This window comes from Delphinus delphis, chromosome 6 (assembly GCF_949987515.2).
Source record: "Delphinus delphis chromosome 6, mDelDel1.2, whole genome shotgun sequence".
Lineage (NCBI taxonomy): Eukaryota > Metazoa > Chordata > Mammalia > Artiodactyla > Delphinidae > Delphinus > Delphinus delphis.
The window spans coordinates 24137158-24159684 of NC_082688.1; the positions used below are offsets into that span (position 1 = coordinate 24137158).

The 22527-nt window shown below is 39.2% G+C and overlaps 1 protein-coding gene across 3 annotated transcripts in view; it reads left to right on the forward strand.

Annotated features, from left to right (window-relative positions):
• Positions 1 to 22527, forward strand: part of TMEM245 (transmembrane protein 245) — a 103541-nt gene that overhangs the window by 15318 nt on the left and 65696 nt on the right. For all 3 annotated transcript variants that reach the window (XR_009519814.1, XM_060014363.1, XM_060014365.1), the window contains exons 4-7: positions 8703 to 8819; positions 11783 to 12007; positions 13264 to 13433; positions 21458 to 21562. Coding sequence is in view for 2 of the 3 variants with exons in the window: in XM_060014363.1 (XP_059870346.1) it covers positions 8703 to 8819; positions 11783 to 12007; positions 13264 to 13433; positions 21458 to 21562 (617 nt within the window). In the remaining variant the exon portion in view is untranslated. The remainder of the gene's footprint in view (positions 1 to 8702; positions 8820 to 11782; positions 12008 to 13263; positions 13434 to 21457; positions 21563 to 22527) is intronic.

Sequence of the window (22527 nt, forward strand, 5' to 3'; positions counted from 1 at the left end):
AATTCTAGTCAGCTGGTGATGGCAGCCTAGGGAGCCGTGAGGACAGGAGTTCTAAGACCAAGTATTGAGCTTGGGAAAAAAGAAGGCTGTGTTTGATTATTATTCCCCATAAGCCCAGAATAGTGGTGTGTTGGCATGCAACCCAGATTTCTGGTATTTGTATTCCAGACGATTACAAGAAAGGAAGTCATAGAGACACAGAATAAATGTTGAGAGCAGATTTGGAAATGTTGGTTTTCCTTGTTTTGTTTACTCCTATTCCAGCCTACTTCAGAATAGGCTTTTCTTGATTTAGAATCTTTTTATGGACTTCTAGTGTAGATAATCCTCATCATAAAATAAATTTAACCATTTTTTTTTCTAAATTTCTGAATATTTTTTTCCTGTTGCCCCTAGTACCTTGTTTCTTTTAGGCATCAGAACTCAAGCCATATTGGGACAACCTTTCCCTTTTTTATAGTCAGTTCCCTCCTGTAGATGTCACTGTAATATAGTTAGGCACGGGAATACTTCAGCGTACTGCCATGGCATTGTGTGCATTTATTCCTTCCTTGTCACCTCCACTGTCCCATTGTAGGACTGCTCTTGTAACCTAGTCACTTGTGCAGGCATCTTTCTCTATGTCTTCTGAGCTTTGAATCTTTTGCTGTTTTACAATCTGTGGTTTGCTGGATGCACAGAATTAATCCTTTGGATGTCATCATACTTCAAAGCATGAATTTGTTTAGTTCCTAGATCCAGAAAACTCTTCTTATGTATCATTGCTGAGTTAGTTTCAGTGGTTCTTTCTGAACCCAGGGACCTTACTCAGTTCTTAGACCTTAGGAACTCTTACTTGGTGTTTCCTGGAGCCTCAAGTTAATGTAGGGAAAAATGTTAAGTGTCTACCATACTTTTAAGTGTACTATCTTTTTTAATCCACAAACAAAACATTCCCCCCACAACCTTGTAGAGTAGATTTCTCCGTTTTGCAGATGAAGACATTTAATAACAGGTTAACTGATTTGCCCACAATCCCACAGGTGACTGGTGGAGCTAAAATTTAAGCCTACGTCCTTGACTCTAACCTACGTCCAGTGTTCTTTCCTTTCACCAGGCTCTTTGACAAGCATCAGCCATCCTGAAAAAGTATCGACTGCTGATGTGTCTTTTTTTAAAAAATAAATTTATTTTATTATTTTATTTTATTTATTGTTTCTGGCTGTGCTGGGTCTTTGTTGCTGCACGTGGGCTTTTTCTAGTTGCGGCGAGCAGGGGCTACTACTCTTTGTTGCGGAGCGCGGGCTTCTCACTGCGGTGGCTTCTCTTGTTGCGGAGCACGGGCTCTAGGTGCACAGGCTTCAGTAGCTGTGGTGCATGGGCTCAGTAGCTGTGGCTTGTGGGCTCTAGAGCTCAGGCTCAGTAGTTGTGGCTCACGGGCTTAACTGCTCCGCGGCATGCGGGATCTTCCCGGACCAGGGATCGAACCGTGTCACCTGCACTGGCAGGCGGATTCTTAACCCCTGTGCCCCCAGGGAAGCCCTGCGGATCCGTCTTGCACTCAGTTGTAGTTGTCCTTTAGTCTTCATGTTGGCCCCGGTGGCTTACCACAAGCACAGCACCCAGCGTCTCTGCCTCCCGGGCCCCAGAAGTCTTAACTTGGCAGAAACCTGGAATCCAGCTTTGGTGTGTTCCCCGGGCCTGTGAGAAAGGAGGAACATAAGCATTGTTGGTCTCCCCTATGCGTGAGGCCTTGTAGGACTCTTAAAACATGCTATCTCATTTAATTTTCATAGTATACCAGTGAGATTAGTATTATACTTGTTTTACAGGTGAAGGAACTTAGGCTCAGAGAGCCATTTACTATGAGTATGAGAAGTGCTTCTTCTAAAGCTAGGCAAACAAGTGTCAGATGTATCTTTAATAGCCAGGACACCCAGGATGAGAAGTACAGGCAATTACACCTGGGCCTGATCCTCTTAACATTGGTAATTGTTTATGAGTGACCAGAAATACCTTGGTGAGGAAGGCTTCATCTTGTCTTAATTGTTTGGGACAGCATGTGATATGAATGAACAAGTTTGGTCCAGTTAAGCCCAAACTGGAGAAAGAAAAAGCGCAAAGTAAATTTCTTACTGCTTGTCTATCATTCCCCAATTCTGCCGCTGTCAGTTAAATAGACCTAGAGAAACTCCTAGTGGTCCATATCCAAACCCCTGTTACTGACCAGTAGTACAGTGAAGTGATACTAGAAGCTGTTGAGGAGGAGATGTATTTTCCACATTAGTAATGGAAACAGAAGCCTTCTTCAAAGGGAACTTTACATGCTGGGGAGATTTTACTTGATGTAAAGGGCCTCCTTCCAATAAGCATCTTTGGGTGTGTTCCTGGTAACTTCAACTGTCCCTGTGAAAGAGAACAAAGTAGATCAAGTATCTCCTTATCTAGACTGGCTTCAAAATATGTTTCCCTCTTTTATTAAAAAAAAAAAATTATTTTGCCCATTGTCGACTTAGCCATAACAACAGATATTATCTGAACATGTGATCTATTTCTTATACCAGAGTATGAGTTTCTGTCCCCTGGTGCTAGGCTACTAATGTCAGTGGTCTGCTTATTTGGACATGTGTGGATTCCTGCTGTTTGGCCCTCCAGTTAATACTGGCCCGGGCTTCCCTGGTGGCGCAGTGGTTGGGAGTCCGCCTGCCGGGGGACACGGGTTCGTGCCCCGGTCCGGGAGGATCCCACATGCCGTGGAGCGGCTGGGCCCGTGAGCCATGGCCACTGAGCCTGCACGTCCGGAGCCTGTGCTCCGCAACGGGAGAGGCCACAACAGAGAGAGGCCCGCGTACCAGAAAAAAAAAAAAAAAAAATACTGGCCCTTTCCCTGGGTAGATTGACTCTTGAAACCTTGGATGCTCTTTCCTTTCTTTGTTTATAGTTCTTGGCTCCCAAGATTATGTTCCCTTGTCTATGTGCCTATTTTTAGCTGGGGCTTTTTTCCCAGTACCATGAGTCTGCCTAGATTCCGGGTCCTGGCATTCTTCTGTCTAGTTGATCATCTCTCTGCCCAAACCCTTGGGGTTTTTGAAGTGCAGAAAGATATCACTAGACAAAAGTCATTCAAGTACATATCTGTTTGATGAGTAAGAGCAGTTGCCAAGTCTTATATCCGTAATTTTCAAATACTCTGTTGATTTTTTCTGTGTGCTATTCCTTTCGTTCCTTTGTGAAGTTTCAGGCATTCTGAAAATTTGCTGAATCATTTGTGTATTAACTAGGATGATATTGCGTAGTTTTCATTGATTTAGCTAAGACTTATTAAATATTTATTGTATATTTTAGTGATATCAGCAAGTTGGAGAAAGTTTTTAAACCATAGTTGTGAAGATTTAATCTGTTGATCTTAACTTTTCCTCAGGTCTTTCAGTGATGACTGTATGTAAGATGTTTTGCGTAGCTCTGAGGGGAGATCTAAAAATGTAAGGATAAGACTTAGGGAAACGGCTGTAGTACAGAGCAGGGAGGGGATGAGAGGTACAGGCAAATACTGTAGGAGTGCTAGTGGCTTGTGCTTGTAGTTTATCCTGTCAAAGCCAGCAGTTTTGATAAAGGTGATGGTGATAATAATATCATTTATTGAGCTAACGTCTGTTGAGTCCTACACAGCAGGCATTGTTCTAAGCATTTTATATGTATTGTTTCACTTAATCCTCTCGTGAGATAGGAATTTCTGTATGCTGCATTTTACACTTGAGGAGACTAAGACATCTGGATCCTAAGTAACCTGCCTGTGGTCATCCAACTAGTAAGAAATAGACCTGAGATTTGAACCTGGGCATTCTTGTTTCCTCACCTGTGATTCCAACCACTGAATTGTAATGCCCCTGTGCATAGTAAGTATAAGCACAGGTCCCATTCTCTCTGGTTCCATTCTCCCTCTGTATCCTCCTGTCTCTCCACTCTTACCATTGTACCCTGTGTTTCATCCTTATTCGACTTCCTAGAGTTCTTTGAACAGCACGCTCTGCTTTTTCTTGCCTTTGTGTCTTTACACCTGCTTTTTTGTCTTTCTGGAAAACTTTTCTACCTTTGTCCTCTAAGATACCAGCCTCTTCCTTTCTCCCCAAGCTAAACTTGTTCTGTCTTCTTTATCTAACTTGCTTAAATGGATTTAAAGGATGGCATCTTTTACCATTCTTGTCAGATAGCCCCTTTGGAAACTGTTCTCCCAGGCATGGGTTAGGTTTCTATCCTCGGTGCTCCCCCAATAGTCTACACTTATATCTACATTAGCTCTTAACATACTGAATCATAACTGATAGTTTAAGTATTAGACTGAGCTTGAGACTAGGGTCTTAACTTAGTCTCTCATCCCAGCAACATAGCCTAGTCACCTGTTTGGTGAATGAATGAATGCTCAGTGGGAGTTTAGAAGTATAAGCCAAAATGCAGCCAAACTGAAAGCCCGTATTTGAGGAGCTATAAAATGATCTTCTTATTTTGGAGCTACCTAACCATCAGGGGACTTCTTTCTCTGACTTTCTCAAGGATAAGTTACCACTTCATTAAATTACCTGTGAAGAGGTAGGTTTAGTAATTGAGGACCCTGAACTAGTCTTTACTCTTATATGAGAGAATACTTTGTTTCCTTGAGTTTTTGTGGGTTTTTTTTGTGGTACGTGGGCCTCTCATCGTTGCGGCCTCCCCTGTCGCGGAGCACAGGCTCCGGATGCGCAGGCTTAGTGGCCATGGCTCATGGGCCCAGCCGCTCTGCGGCATGTGGGATCTTCCCGGACCGGGGCACGAACCCGCGTCCTCTGCATCGACAGGCGGACTCCCAACCACTGCGCCACCAGGGAAGCCCTTTCTTTGAGTTTTGATTGGAAGCCTCCCCCTTCCCCACCTTACTGTGCTGTCCCAGGCCATTAATCATTAGGTGTTCCCAACCTTTTCTCTTGAGTGGACCCCAAGAAATCTCTTGTGGGCACACAGGAACCTAAGACCTCTCTGGTCTCTGATGTAATCAGTTTGTGTTTAAATTTCTATTTGGAAGTCTAAAAAGAACTTCGGTATACCCCAAATCTTCATCCATTTCCCCTACACGTTCTCTGTCTGATCATAATCTGGAAACTTGGGGGTCATCGTTGAACCATTTATTGTTTTGTCACCAAGTCTGGTCCACTTTGACTACTCCATGTCTCTTAAATGCAGGCACTTTCCCAACATCTTTCCTGTTAACCACTGCAGACCGTGCTGTCATCATGTCTTGCCTGTGATACTGCAATAACTTATCTCCCTCTACCTACTCTTGGTCTTCTCTAATCTGTTCTTGACCAAACAGTAGGAATGATCTTTTTATATCTCAAAACTGATTATTTATTTACAGAGTGGGGAGATGTGGTCATAAAAGGGCAACATGAGATCTTTGCAGTGATGAAACTGTTCTGTATCTTGTATCCATGCTGATACTCTGATTGTGGTAGCGTACTGCAGTTTTGAAAGATATTACCATTGCGGGGTGGTGGGGACAGGATAAAAGGTACACAGGATTTCTCTGTATTATTTCTTACAACTGCATGTGATGTTACAATTATCCCAATAACATTTCAGTAAAAAAAATTATCCTATTTAAAACTCTTCAGTGCTTTCCTACTCCTTTTGGGATAAAGACTAAAGTCCTTAGTATGGTCTTCTGCGACTTGCATCATCTGGCTTACCATCTCCAGCCTTGTTTATTTGGTACCAGTTTCCTACTGTGCTCCAAACACACTGACCTTTCACTGTCTTTAACATACCAGTTTCTTCACTTACAGCCTTCCTATTTGCTTCCATCATCCAAAATATTATTACTTACCTTCCTTTGGTTAATTCCTCCTCATTCTTTATATGTCAGCTTCATTTATACTTCTTTTTTTTTTTTTTAAAGAATCATTTGGGAAACTTTCTGTTTTTTAATAAACCCCCATTTTATTTATTTATTTATTTTTGGCCACTCCTCATGGCATGTGGCATCTTAGTTCCCACGCCCCCTGCATTGGAAGGGTGGTGTCTTAACCATTGGACTGCCCAGGAAGTCCCCATTTTTACTTCTTAAAGAGAAGCCTTTCCTGATTCTCCAGACTAAGTCAGATTTCTTCTGTTAGGAGCTCATAAAATACCCAGTATTCTTCCTTTATAGCAATCATCACAATTTGTATACATTCGTTTATCTGTGTGGTTCTTTAATTCGTATCTGTCTCTTCCACTCAGCTCGATGGGGGCAGGGTCTGTGTTTTTATCCCCAGCATTCAGTACAGTGAGTAATGGAAACACGTAAGACATGAAAGACACTGTGTTTTTCTGTCAGCCCTTGTTCTCTTATTGGCATCAAAAAAGCACCTTAGATACCTAGGCCAGGAGAATAGGTTCCAATCCAGATATCTAGCTTATGCTCTCTTCCCAGATCATGAGTTTGAGTTTCTCTTGGATTGCCTAAAAATTAAACCTCTTTCAGGTTACAGAGGCATTTATTCGAGGAGGGATAGGATATGATTGAGCAAGATGAGTGTGCTTGATCCTGATGGCTGAGGCTACCGAAGAGCCATCTCAGACCCCTGGCCTGCTTCCCTCTAGGACATGGCCAGCCTTGAATTTGTTGGGTGTGCCGAGTTTATCTGAAGCTGTAATTCATTGACCTTCCGAAGGTCATGGCTCTTTTCATTGGCTGGGCAGAGCTTTATGTTGCCACATTGAATATTGGCCTACCCAGAGGTCCCAGCTGCATGAGTGTGGGCGTACGTATGATTTGGTGACTGAGAACACTCAGCGTTCTCAGTTGGACAGTGGAATCCATGCCAGCTAGTCTAAATAGAAAGAGGTATTGGTTGTATAAAGAATTCGTACATACAGAATTTTTGGAAGGACCAGACAGTTAAGCTTGGATCTGACATGCAGAAGCAATGCAACCAGGAGAAATGCTCAACAACACCAAAGGACTGTTTGAGCAGAAATGCCACAGCTGCTGCTGCTTGCCACAAAGTTGGAGATCAGACAGCAGAACCTCTGGAACTTCTGCTAAGTACCTGCAGAAAAACCATGGGACTGTATTTGACAGGAGAGCTTCCAAATTACAGTGAGTCACTTAGGGCTTCCACATCTGCACAGGCGTGCCTGCACAAGTGTTCTGCTGTATCACATGTGGAACTGTAGCTGCAAAGGAGTCCAAGAAATACAATCCTTAGCTTTCCAGTCTCTAGGGCACAAGAAAGCACACTAGAATGAGGTGTTGTGTGAGCTAGTCTGTGTTGTCTGCCATAGCAAATTAAAGGCTGACCATCATAGACAGACCTCATTGACCAGTGAATGTTTTTTTTTGAATCTTGTGCAAATGGTTAAACTTGGTTTACTACCTATTAGGAACTTAACATGAGAACCTGTAACGTGAAACAGGGTAGTGATGATCTTTTAGATTTTCAAGCAGTGGATTTCGCCTGTGCTGAATTATGTACTTTATAGATAGTCAGTTGACCCTTGAACCATGTCAGGGTTAGGGACACTGACTCCACCATGCAGTCAAAAATCTGTGAGCTCCTATCTCTGCCTCAGAAACAAAGGAATTGATAAATGACTCACCCAAGGGCAGGAAGCTGAAACAGTTTGGGTAGAATCAGAATTCAAATCCTAGTTTGTTGTTTTTTTTTTTTTGCGGTACCTGGGCCTCTCACTGTTGTGGCCTCTCCCGTTGCGGAGCACAGGCTCCGGACGCGCAGGCCCAGTGGCCGTGGCTCACGGGCCCAGCCGCTCCGCGGCATGTGGGATCCTCCCAGACCGGGGCACGAACCCGTGTCCCCTGCGTCGGCAGGCGGACTCTCAACCACTGCGCCACCAGGGAAGCCCAAATCCTAGTTCTTTTGATTCCACATGTTGTGATCTCTCATCGAACAAAAACTTTTCCCCACACTTAGTTAATTTAAAGATCTGTAAAATAAAAATACAGATACTATATTTATTGAAAAAAATCTGTGTATAAGTGGACCTGCACGGTTCAAACCCGTGTTGGTCAAGGATGAACTGTATATGGTTTTGCATGATACCCATACATTTGCATATTCACTCATGGAATGTTGTCATTGAGAGCAAGTATGGGCTGTTCCATGCTGTGCTAGGAGCTAGTAATACAAAGGAAAGTAAGTCTGCATTCAAGAAGCTCACAGACTTGGTGTGGCAGTGTATTTCAACAGAGATGTGCAGTAAAATTAACCTGTGAAGTACAAAAAATATAAGCGTGGCACTCCACGTTTATATATCTACTATCTGCCACGTGCACCAGCATCAAGTTCCCAAATGAGAGAGATACACAGAGAGTCCAGGAACCTGCATTTTTAGCAGACTTTCCTGTTGCTTTTCTTTTTTCTTTTTATTGGAGTATAGTTGATTTACAGTGTTGCATTAGTTGCAGGTGTACAGCAAAGTGAATGAGTTACACATACATCCACTCTTCTTTAGATTCTTTTCCCATATAGGTCATTACAGAGGACTGAGTAGAGATCCCTGTGCTGTGCAGTAGCCTGTTGATTCTTAAGCATTCTCCCTTGGCGAAGAACCACTGGTCTGGTGGGTCAGTAATAACCATTTGGTTTTATTGCTGTTGAAAACTTAGGAGTATGTTTCAGTTTGCAGGTTATTTCCCATTTTGTCCATTGCCTTTAAAAAGTTTAAAAAAATGCATGCTTGTTTTACAGGAGCGGAGTTACCAGGGCAAGTTATCTCCATGGCAGCTTCTACTCTAGCAACCTTGGCCATCTCCATCACAGGATATGAATCGAGCACTGAGGACCAGCCCTCTACCCAGCCTGCAGGTGACTGACGTTGTGAAGGAGTGCCTTCAGAATATTCCGGAAAATGAAATATATGTAGAATATAAAATTAAGAAAGACACTAGCACCACAAAATGCTACTTGCTGGTCCTTCATTCTTCTCTCTGGTTCCTATTTTTACACTTTTTTCCTTCTCATCTTTGTTCTCATATATCACTTTTTTCATACATTTAATTATTTATCTTCTTAGGTTTCTTATCTTGATTCTTCATTCTTTCCTTTTTTTTTTAAAGTGCTTTTCTTATTTTTCTGTTGTTATTCTCTCTCACTTTCGTGTTATTTTTCTTTTCTTAGTGTCCTATTTACCTTTGTCCATATTTTCTCTTACTTAGTCCTTTTATTTTCCATTTCTTCTGCAACTGTCAGTTCTCCTCCATTGTTCTACTTTGCTCTGACTCTTTTTTTTTTTTTTTTTTTGCGGTACGCGGGCCTCTCACTGCTGTGGCCTCTCCCGTTGCGGAGCACAGGCTCCGGACACGCAGGCTCAGCGGCCATGGCTCACGGGCCCAGCCGCTCCACAGCATGTGGGATCCTCGCAGACTGGGGCACGAACCCGTGTTCCCTGCATCGTCAGGTGGACTCTCAACCACTGCGCCACCAGGGAAGCCCTGCTCTGACTCTTTATGTTGCTTTTGTTGTTGCCTTTCTCCAGCTCTTTCTTTTGTTTTTTATTTTCCATCTTCCAGTCATTCATTTCTCTGGCATTTCTTGCTTTTATTCTCAAAGTTTGCTTTGCATGCCTCATGCTGTTAGTATATTGACTGTTTCCCTTAAAACAGAGCACTCTGGTGGTTCTGCATGCAAAGCTCCTATAAGATCCAGCTGATAGGTTTATACCAGATTTAAAGTCACACTGTACTTGCACAGGATTCAGGAATGTAAAAGGCCTTCCCTCTCTGTGCCAAGAGGTCCATTAGTGCCAGAGGTTTGGGAGCTAAGGAATGTTTTTCATGAGCTATTTTTGAAGAATGGACTTCAGAGAAGTCTTGAAAGAAGGGATCGGCTAAGAGAAAGGCATTTGGGGTAGCAGGAAAATGTTATTTTTCTTGCACATCGAATCATGTTTTCAACGTGGAAAGGGGATGATGTTTTAGTTATGGACTTACTGTTCTTCTAAACATCTGCCACATCCACCAACGTGAAGTTTCCAAATTCGGAAGATATTCAGAGAGGGTCAAACAGAAGCATGTTATAATTAGCTTGCGCTTTAGCCCCAAACCTCAGGGTAGAATGTTTGTTCTGGTGAGGTGGGCTGACTTACCATGGTGCTAGTTATATCAGTAGTAAAAATGTACTCACAACTAATCATTTCACATTAAAAAGAAACACTAAGGAAATTATGACATGACGCTCAGAAGGTTACTGTGTGGTTACTTAGGAAAATTATGAAATAACAGGGAAGGCATTGTTAGAACAAATATTTAGTGAGTACGTTCCATATGTCAGTTACTATTGTGTGTGCTAGGAAATCGGTGGAGGGGAGCGCAAGATAGACAAGGTCTTAGCTCTCCTGGAGCTGATATTCAACTGAAGGGAGAAAGTGGGAAGGGTCATAAGTGGAACATGATACAACTATGTAAAATATGTAAAGACAATGGGGCAAATAGGGCGTTGAGATTAGGGGTGTTCATGGTTTTTTTTTTACCTAGACTTTAAGAAATATGGTATACTTTTATCATTAACTTTTTTATGGAAGGCAAAATGCAGGTTTTAGCATCTTATACATTTCCATCATCATGGTATATTCTGAGTAATAGTGAAATGTAATAGTAGTCGCGTTGTTAGAAAACAGTGCCTCGTGAAATAATTGAGTGATATCCTGTATTTGAAAATTCCTCATCCCCAGCAGTCTGTCATTTTTCATATCTAATTTTAAGAGAAAGATATGCTGCAAATCCCTGGCTGGTTCTTGTAAGGGCAGTTGGCTCCATTTAGGTAAAATGACGCTGAAAAGCCGTATTGTTTCAGAAATATATATAAATACATCTACTGTAAAGTTAAAAGAGGAGGAATTTTTTTTTTTTGTTTTTTTGCGGTGCGCGGACCTCTCACTGCCGTGGCCTCTCCCGCTGCGGAGCACAGGCTCCAGACGCGCAGGCTCAGTGGCCATGGCTCACGGGCCCAGCCGCTCCGCGGCATGTGGGATCTTCCCGGACCGGGGCACGAACCCGCGTCCCCTGCATCGGCAGGCGGACCCCCAACCACTGCGCCACCAGGGAAGCCCAGAAGGAATTTTTAAATAAAGAATTCTGTATGTTAATATTTGTTGCTTTATATGGTTTGGGTAATTTTGATGGGCTAATTATAATTCTCAGTTACTTTGTCTTGTGTTTTTCTTCAGTTTTTTTGTCTAAATGATATACATAAAAATATAAATGATATATATGTCATAAAAAAACTTGAACAGGGCTTCCCTGGTGGCGCACTGGTTGAGAGTCCGCCTGCTGATGCAGGGGACACGGGTTCGTGCCTCGGTCCGGGAAGATCCCACATGCTGCGGAGTGGCTGGGCCCATGAGCCATGGCCGCTGAGCCTGCGCATCTGGAGCCTGTGCTCCGCAACAGGAGAGGCCACAATAGTGAGAGGCCTGCGTACTGCAAAAAAACAACAACAACAAAAAACTTGAACAATGTTAAGTATATAAAGTAAAAAGTAAAACATTTCTCATACTCAACCCTACTCCCCAAAAAACTTAATTTCCTTAGATGTAAACACAGCATTAATTCTCTACACCTTTTTCATTGCATATGCAAGCATACATCCAAGTCTTTTTTTCTTTTTTAACCCAATGTAATCATACTGTCAGAATACATTTTGAAAGCTTAAACTAGGATAGCCTAGTAATTGCTCTGAATTACTGTTTATTAATGTTATTATTTATAACTTATAAATAAATTATTTATTTTTAATATGTGGGGGATTTTTTTTTTTCTTTCCCTCTTCAGGGACAGAAACCATGGACAGAGGAGAACCCCCTCCAACACTGTCCTCATCTGCTTCACCCTCCTCCCCTTCACCCACCTTGGGCAGACAAAGGCCTGAAGTTGGAACATTTCTTAGAAAGAAGAAAACTAGCGATATCTACTTTGTGTCTCTCCTTTGGGCCATTGTTGGAGTCCAGATCTGGTTGAACCTGTGGATTGTACAGTTGCTGCCAGTGCCTATTGCAGGTAATTGGTTAATTATGATCTTGTCTTGCCTTGGAAGACTTTTTTCTTTAACTTTTGGAGTTTTATGTTTGAGATAACTTTACTGTCTTTTTTTTTTTTTTGGTGGTACGTGGGCCTCTCACTGTTGTGGCCTCTCCCGTTGCGGAGCACAGGCTCAGCGGCCATGGCTCATGGGATTACCGTCTTTTTAAATAAAAAGGGAGAGCAGGCTGTGAACAAGGTGGCCCCTTAAAAGTTTTTACAACTCTAATTACCCTGGTCTTATTCTTGAGACCATAGGAGCTTTCCTAGGACCTCTCCAGAGATTTAAAAATGCTGATAAAGGAATTGTTGAATTGGCATGTAACACTAACCTCATGGTTCAAAATAGTAAACTGTGAACTGTTAGATTTTAAGGCCAGGACTAATGACACAAAACTCCCTTGAGTTAGGGAAATTATAGTGGTTGGGATCCATTATCTAGGGTCCAAACTTCAAGGCAACCCTCACAGATAAATAGCACTTCCTTCTAGTCCCTCCACCTTCTTAGTTGGCCTTTAACAGAAGGCTTAACCTCTGTTTGAAGGGCCACCACACTGCCCACCTGCAGAGGGGTACTTTCACATTGTAGTCTGTGTGGTTCCCACTGAAGTTACATAGTACACAGCTGTTTGTGACAGCCCTGCTCGTACTCACCCTGCTTCTCTACCGAACCCCGGTAAGAGATTCAGATGTACAGAGCAGCATCGAGTAGAGAAATAGAAACAAATGAACATGTTGCCCTGCAGTAGTATAATCATGATGCATGTGGAATACCTTATACTACTCTGGTCACTAAACATGAAACATCTAAGGAAAAGAACAAAATTTGGCAAGAGCAGCTATAATAGCCAAAGAGATTAGGACATGTCAGGGGTTAGTATTCTTTACCCTGGAAGGGTAAGGCGTGAGGGGCCAAGGTTGTAGTCACTGAAATCTTCATGATCAGGGTATCTTATGTTTATATAGGTTGTGAATCCCTGACCCCTTCAAGGATTAAGACTTCACAGAGAAGGAGGAATATAGGTGGGTGGGGATTGTGTGAAAATTGTCCCAGTTACATGAATTTGGAATATTTTGAACTTTCTTCTCTCCCTTCTCCTTTTTTAAAAAAAAAAACAGTGTTTTAGCACTAGCTTTACTGTTTTAGGAAGTTATATGAAATTGAGGAACCTATTCATGTTAAAACTTTGTAATCTCTATCTTTTTTATGTGTGTATTTCTCATCTTCCTTATAGTATGGATACTCAAAAAGCTCGTTATTCACTTTGGCGTTGTGAACTTCCTGGAGAAGCGCTGCTTGGTGTGGTGGCAGGTTATAGAGCACTTCCTGAAGGAGCGACAGGAAGCCCTGGCACCATGGCCAATTATCGGGCTTGGAAAATTCTTGTTGAAAGTTGATAGCAAGGTATTGTATTTTAAGAACTTGAGCTATTTTAATGGGGTTTATGTATTTCATTGTCTAAAATATTCCATTTTATGGTATATTGGTATTTATGTTTTATTTGTGGATAGAACATTTAATGTCTAATTCTATGATGAAATTTAAAGTTTAGAATTATGGTTTAAATAAGGATGGGATAGATTTAGTTTCAGTAAGTATTGTGTTAGTATTTTTACATCTTAAAAATGGGAGACAAGGAGCACCTAGTTCAACTCTCTCATTTTATAAGGACCAAATTGAAATCTAGAGGGGTTAAGTGACTTGCCTAAAATTATATTGCCAGGTGGTGGCTCAGATCAGTGAATATTTTGGGGAAAATTCTTATGTGTCAGATATTATGCCAAGTCTTAGGGAAAATCAGATGAATCCTGGAAAACTAGGTGCAGAAGCTGTGTTTGATGGGGAGATAGCAACCCCTTAAAATTTAGAGGCTGAGTTAGATTCAGAGGCTTAGTGGTTAAGAGCATAGGCTCTGAATTCAAACTCTGGATTCAGATCCCTGTTCTGCTTATTAGCTATGTGACCTTGGATGAGTTTCTTAACCTTTCTGTGCCTTGGTTTTCTTACCAATACGATGAGTATAATAGCAGGTATACCTCATAGAATGGTTGTGAGTGTTAAATGAGTTAATATACGTACAATTCTTAGATCAGCATCTGGTACGCAGTAAGCTCTATATAAGTGTTAAGCTGCTGTTGTAATTTGGGGAGGAGAAGTGTGTACAGGATACAGTGGTAGTACTGAGCAAGAAATGACTCACTGTCGGAGAGCGGTGGGAGAGGGGAGGTTTTGCAGCAGAGGTGATGCCAGAGCAAATTTTGAAGCACAAGCAGGAGTTTATTAGGTAGACATGGCAAGAAGAGCAGGTGGATGGAGCAGTGCAAGGGCACAGAGACTCCCATAGCATGAGTTCTTGGGGAACACCAGGAAAATGGCAATGGCTGGGATATGTGAAATGGTAATTAGTGGGAAGCAACGCTGGAGGGTCAGGTGAGACTGGATCACGAAGGCCTTTTTATGTGCCACACTGCGCAACCTGGACGTCATCACAGGGCTAGTGACTGCTTCCTTTAACAGGTCCATCCATGACTTACGGTTGAGAAACACTGTTAGTTGAAACAAATGTAGATATAGATGAGAACAGTAACTGGAGTTCATGTGATGGGGGAGGAAGTCGAAGGAGATGCAGGGGATACATTTTCTTACATATTGCCTGATGGTCTTCCAGAAAGTTTGCCAGTTTCAATTCCCGCCACTGCAACATGTGAGAATGCCCATTTCCTTGAGCTCTTGCCAACACTGGATGTTAGAGTGTAACAAAAAGTCCATTTTAGTTTTGTAAAGCAAAGTATCTCAGTGTTGTTTTAATTTGAAAATTTAAAAAATACAAATTAGGTTGACCATCCTTTTATTTGCTTATTGGCTGTTTATATTTTTCTTTTGTAATTTGCCTATTGTGTTCTTATTAATTTTTTTCAATTTTTTAAATAAGAAAGAATCTAAAACTTCTCACAAATTTCAACATATTTATCACATCTCCCTGATTAAGGTGAAGCTTTATCTTATTAGAGCAGATTTATCACTTCAAACTGTTTAAAGAGGGTAACTCTTACTTCAATTAATTTCTTTGTCTTAGCACTATCGGATGGGATAGAAACTGAATGCCCTTCTCAGTGTTCCCAGGTACTTGTATTTGGAGCCCTTCGTTTAGGAAAACTCTACAGTTGTGTCAGTTGAAGTTCCAGGGGTGTCAAAAAGTATTTGTTATGGAGTAGCCTTGTAAAAATTTTTCATTTTTATTCTAATTTATATGTCAATCTGTCCTTCTTAAGGAAGAGAGACAGTAAAATGAATAAAACTAGCATTTTCTGTTATATGTAATACATAGCAGAATAAATGGCTCTCTCAAACTGAATATTTAATTATAATTGATGTCAAAATTATGTTCTGTGTAGTATAATAATGTATGTGGGCTCCTGCTTTGGGGAATAAATCTGTTTTTCTGTTTGATTGCAATTGATTGGACCAGTGTTTTTGAAATGATCCACATACAGGAGATTGTTTTAAGTATGTGTCTAAACATGTATTGAGTGTACTTTAGGGAAAACTCTGCAAGGAGCATTTAGTTACTCTGATGAAATTATGCGTCTTAGTTTTTATGCTTTTTATGTCACTAATAATGCCTTAAATCTTATGTTTACTGATTTTTAGATTATGTATCCACTAATCAGCATGAGTTATTATAGTGCTAAATATTGTGAGGTGTAGATGACATAATGTTGATGTGAAAAAAAGGATATTATATATGGTAGAAAAATGTGTGCCTAAAAACTTGGAAATGGAAGGAAATGCACCAAATCTGATCAGAATCTTAGATATGTCTGCTTTTTCGCCAGGTGTTCACTGTTCCAAATGAGCACTGAAATGTTTTACTCTAGGAAGTGTGAAATAAGTAGTGTTATAACGCTATAACTACAAAGTTCAATGAAAATGTAGTTTATGAACATAAATTAGTTTATACAGGGACTGAAAATCCTTTTGGTGCATGATATGTGAAAAATCTTAATTATCACTTTGATCTTTGGAATTTGGTGTGAAAGTTCAAGCCTATAAGCATTCAAGTTATTTTTATGTATTTTTAATTATTGAATTGCCAACAAAGCTTGTGGTTATCATCATTTCAATCGTGTATCTTAAAGGACTGCTACATTCACTTGATTTAAAAACTTTGTTAATGCATTACAATTTTTTTTCCAGTTTTTCCTTTGTCTGAGATAATTTCCTCCTCATGCTCTCAATGATTTTCTTTTCTTTCCTTTTCATGCTATTACTGTATTCTCTAATGATATGCCCCTGTTCTTATCTTCTCTCTCTCACCTTACCCCCCCTATCCTCAAGCTCTGGCACTGGCTAAATAAGAAGGTAAACAAACACCTGGATTTTGGTTTTTACTATTGAATTCTGTAACTTCCCCCCAAATCTCTGTTCTCACCCTGTTTCTGTCCACATGTCAAACTAAGTTTTTGTTTTTAAAGTTCTAATTATAAGCTATGGAAGGTCATGAAGCATTAATATCGTCACAGTACAATTTGCTAAAAACTCAAAGCTATTTATTTAGGATGTGGATGATATCTCCTTGCCCAAGTGTGTGTAAGTTCTGTCTTGTAGTCCTTTTGTTTACTGTGATTAACATTCCTTTTTAGCTCTATAATGTGACCCAGTCTGATACTCTAATCTCCTTTGTTGTGTGAGAACACATTAGGCAGAAGTTACTAAAAAGGAAAGAGAACTCGTTATGGCTACTTTTTCTATAAATAACACAGTATTTTTAAAAAATATAAATTTGTGAAATATTTGTCTGATTCTCTTGGCTGGTAATGTTATATGTTGTCCTTTTTAATAACTAGTATTCCAGAATTTTATTTTTATCTTAAAAAGGATTGTAGTCATGGCCTATGATATCTAATTTTATGTATTTCCCAAAGTGTGAGGTATCTGTGGTCAATGACTCACATGATCAGCATGGAATTTTCAATAACTTCAATAAAGGCTAATGCAGATATATTAGGGGTGCTGTATCTCTGATATATTGTCCACATACAGTAGTTCTGACTTAATATCATCAGATCCCTAGGGCAGATAGCAAAAGATGACATCATTCATGTGTATTGTCTTTAAACACAATAAGGCCTTAAAAATCGTCAGTGAAAATATAGCAGGCCTTAAGAAAGATGTGGTACCTCTTGGAAATAGATCAAAATGTGACTCTTAGGTGTAAAGATTAGGGTTTCATTCTTTCTGTTGAAGCAAGAAAGGGGAGACTCTTGACAGTGCTTATGCTTTTAAACGTTGGATTGAAAATAAGCAGTGTGTGAAATAAATAAACACACACACATACCACCACCACTACACACACACAAACACACAAACACACATACACAACTGGCTATGTATACCTCCACTGTCTAAAAACCTGGTATGAGTAAATGAGTTCAATCCTTGGCAAATGATAGTGCTGCAAATATGTTACATTTTCTTACTTTGATTAAAGTAGGTGATTTTATGTATTTTCCCAGTTTGTGTATATTGAAATGAAATTGTCTTCTAGAGATGAGAGAAAGGAGATTTAAAGTCATTAGGTTCAGGGACTTCCCTGGCGGTCCAGTGGTTGAGACTTTGCCTTCCAATGCAGGGGGTGTGGGTTCGATCCCTGGTTGGGGAGCTAAGATCCCACATGCCTTGTGGCCAAAAAACCAGAAGATAAACCAGAAGGAATATTGTAACAAATTCAATAAAGACTTTAGAAAAAAAATGAAGTCATTAGGTTCAATCTGATTTAACCTTTGGTGACTAAATGAGTTAGGTTACCTAGTTCATAGCTGACTAGTTGTGAGTTTTAAAAGATTCCTAAGAGATCAGGTAACTTTTTCCTTTTCTTTGGTGATTCCATGTAGTGTAGGTAAAGCATTGGTGTAGAGTAGGAGTAACTGCTTTAAGTTCTGAGGAAAGCATGTAAATAAGTTGAGGTCTGTTTTGTTACATTTCATCCAGGGTCAGAAAATTTGCAGCATTGGGTATTGGTATTCCAAGTTCAAGTGGAGTGAATTAGAGAGTAATTCAAGAGAAGTGAGGGTGAGAGACACGTCTATGATTAATTGAAATGTAACTGTTTCTTAAGACTTGTTTTATTTCTTAGTATTTATTATTTGCACTAAGACTACTAGAATTTGGTTAAAAAAAAAACAAAGCAAAATAAAAACCTCCAGGTCCAGAATAACGAAATAGAAAACTCAGTAGTGGAATGACACTTTCTTCATAGTTTGATAAATAGGGCCAGTCAGTTTCAGAGTGTCTTTTGGTATAACTATAAATTTACTGACATTGCTACATTAAAAAAAAAATGCTTGCCCTTCATTTATACTTGAAACATTAAGAATGTTGTTTTAAAATTACTCCCCTTCCACTTTTAGAAAATAAAGTTTAAAATCTGAAATAATTTCTCTTGGTGTGGAAGGCTGGGAAAGTTACTAGACAACTGTGCAGTTTCCACGAGCAGGGCAGGGTTTGACAGGTGGTGTGATTCCCTTTGCCCAAAGCGGACCACAGAACAGGATGAGCCTCATGGGACAGAGCCACTGGCATTTCTTTACGAATTCTCTCCTCCTTCCTCTTCCCCTTCCCCCTTGCTTCCTCTGACCATGTTTCTCTTTCTGTGTCTATCAGTTGCTGTTTCCTTATGAGTCTTGTTCCATTCACTCTTTCAGGGAGTTGTTTTCCTCCATAAGTTTTCTATCCATTTTGTTTCCTCTCGATTGGTCCTTAGTTCTTCACATTTTTAAGTCTTTCCTGTCTCTCTTTCCCACTCTTTGTGCTCTCTTTCGCTTTTGCTGTCTTCTTTTTCGTGTTTTCTCACCTTATATCTTAGCTGGCTGTAATGTGAATAGACCCCCCCCCCCCCGCCCTAACTTTTTTGCTTATGTATTGAACATCTTAAATGACTTGATTTACAGGCACACCTCAGAGATATTGCGGGTTGCATTCCAGACTACCCCAGTAAAGCGAATATTGCAAATAAAGCAAGTCACATGATTTTCTTTGGGTTCCCAGTGCATATAAAATTTGTTTACACTATACTGTAGTCTATTAAGCGTGTAGTAGCATTATGTCTAAAAAACTGTAAACTTGAATTAAAAATACTTTATTGCTAAAAAATGCTATCATCTAAGCCTTCAGTGAGTTGTAGTAGTAACATCAAAGATCATTGATCACAAATCACCATGGCAAATACCATAATTAAAGTTTGAAATATTGGGTGAATTACCAAAATGTGATACGGAGACACAGAATAAGCAAATGCTTTTGGAAAAAATGGTGCCAATAGACTTGCTCGATGTAGGGTTGCCTCAAACCTTCACTTTGTAAAAAAAAAAAAACACATTATCTGCAAAGCACAGTAAATTGGAAATGAGGAAAATAAAACAAGGTCTGCTGTATTTTAAATTTTAAATGAAACATCTACCCCTCAGTATTATCTCTTGAAAATAAATCTTTATTTAGGTACCTCTTATTCCAAGCCTTAGGTATAGGCTTGTGATAGGAAAATTCTACCCTGGCTTAAAAACAAAATTTGACTTTTGTAATGTTGTTATATATAACGTGTCTGTGAATATTCCACATTTTATATGTTAAAAATACCCAGACATAAATTTAGATATTCATACTTTCCAAATAAAATATCTTTTACGTTAACATATTTCAGGATATGACTTTTCTAAAAAAAATTGAGGCTCCTAAGTTATTTTCAGAAATCATAACTTGTGAATACAAATCCGGTCTTAATTCTGAAATTATTTTATTTATCTTGCCTAGTCAAATATGTATTAACTGAGCTTTTACCACATGCCATGCACTGTTAGGTTTTGGAGATAAAAAGAAGAGTAATGCAGCACTAGCTCTTTCCTCAGGAAACTGTATCAAGAACTAGATGTAGAGTTAGTTTCTGATTGTGAAACTTTTCAGTTTCATTGGTTTTAGAACTTACATTCAAAATATGACCTCTGACCTTCCATATCTTAGAAACCTGTTATTACTTTTTTTAATCTCTGCATTGTCTTTGATGCTTTGGTAGCATGCACTGAAAATTAACTCTTCCGTTTGAAGCTGTAATTGCCAAGATAAAAGATGCACTTTTTATCTTTGAGTTCACTGTAGCATTGATCTCTTAATGACAGTGTACTTCATGAAAGATAAGGAGATGCAAGCTTACAATCACTGAGTGGAAAATAAATGTTTTAGAAGGCATGTTGTTTTAACCACCATTTTTTTGCTCTTGGATGTTTAACTCACTGTTTGGAGAACATAATTCATATTTAAATTAAGAGTAACTTATTCAGCAATGCTCATGTTGGAGCTGAGGGGTGCAATGTGGTATTTCAGTTGTCAGTCTGATTGTATTTTTGAAATGTTAAATGGTAGCTTGGCATGGCAGGAATTCTAGAAATCTATCAGAATTATATAATCTCAAAAATTTTTATAAATGTAGGATTATTTGTGATTGTGAAAGATGAGAGGAGTTATACTCAAAATAGAACGTCAAGTAGCATTTAGGGAAAGCATAATTTTAATTATTGATTAAGGAATAACCATTACTTTAATGATTATTCTTTATTTACATTTACAGTCAATTACAATTTGTCATAAAGCTTATGTTTTAAAAAGAATAGAAATGTCAAGTGGAATATCAGATTTTTGAAAGTATTTTATTATGAAATATTTCAAATACAAAGAAATAAGAAGAGCACCCACATGCCTATCTTCCAGCATGACAAAATATTACCTATGCAGTTGAAGCCTATTGTGTACCCCTCCCTGCTTGTGCATCCACTTCCCAACCGTTTTGCCCCCAGGGTAACTCTTATTCTGAATTAGTATTTATTATTACCTTAACATTAGATTTTATTCTTACTGCTTTTATAACCCTAGTGACATTAAAGGGAAAAAATAGTTTGAATGCAATTCCCATTTTAATTTGCTCCTATTTTATCTGTATAATTCAGGACATCCTGTACTGTAAGAGTCATACTTTTTCTAAAGTCATCTATATTTGCTAATTGACAGTAAAATTTCATGAGATTTGAGGTCACTAATGGATTGTCATTATTTTGTTTAGAATTTTTATCAGATTGTAAATTATAATTTGAAAGGTAAATATACCACAGTATGAGAATCCAAGCATAGATACTGTTTATATTCAAACTGACTGCCTTTTCTTAGATATGACAATAATAAACTCTTTCTGTAAACAACAATGGTAATTAATATTGTTACTTAACTTTCTAAAGTGGTTTAAAGCTTTCCCTGCTTTAATCATTATGCCATAGTTTGCTTTGCAATGCTGAATATCTTGTCTTCATGATGTTTGAATACATATGTGTTTTTGTTAAGTTGTGTTTGAAAGATAACTAATTCTCTTTTTCGTTTCTGTGCAGATGATCATCTGGCTGGAGAAGATGTTAGACAAAATAATTAGCATTTTCATCATATTTTTGTTAGTGATAGGAACCCTTCTTTTAGCCCTACTCCTGACTGCAAAGGTAGAGTACAACAATACTGTTATCATTAATAAACTCTTAATTGTTAGAATTTGTCATGTAGGTAAGAAGCTAGCAGGTGCAGGCATGGGAAATATTACTTTGCTTATAAGTATGTATAACAGTTAAAGTATTTATGATTTTTGTATTACTAGTTTTGCCATGAATTTGCCTAATATATTTTTTAATGTGCATTTTTATTTATTTCATAAAAATCCTCTGAGGTAAATGCAGATGAAAAATTAAGATACTGAGGAAAAAGTGGCTTCTTCTGTCAATAGGAGAACTATGATCTGATCTCATGACTTCTAGTGTAGATCCTGTTTCCTAGATCAGAATTCAATTCCTTTCCTTCATGTCTCATTGGTTTTTCTGCTGATTTACCATTAGGATATTTCTCGCTTTCCAGATCCTTCCAACTTGCATTTCCTCTCCCCCTTCTTAGTTTGCATTGCTGTAACAGAAAACCATAGACTGAGTGCCTTAAACAACTGGCATTTCTCACAGTTCTGGAGGCTGGAAGTCCCAAATGAAGGTGCCAGCATGGTCAAGTTCTTGGTGAAGGTCCTCTTCCTGGTTTATACATGGCTGTTTTCTCCTTGTGTCCTCACATGTTGGGGAGAAAGAACATGTGTCTCTTCTTATAAGGGCACTAATCCCATCATGAGAGCTCCACCCTCATGACCTAATTACTTCCCAAAGGCCCTACCTCACATTGCTTGTTAGGATTTCAACATATGAATTTCGGGAGGATACAAAAATTTAGTCCATATCACCCCTCTTTCATCAAAGAAAATCATTCTCCAAAGTGCAGCTAAAATTTTCTCTGTAGTGATGTATCTTATGGACTATTTAAAAAACTTTTATAATCTATTTAAATCTTTATATTGACTCTACTCAACTCTGCATCCCAGATTTTTATATGTTTTCCAGGAATTGTGAAGCTTACATGAAATCATGGATATGAA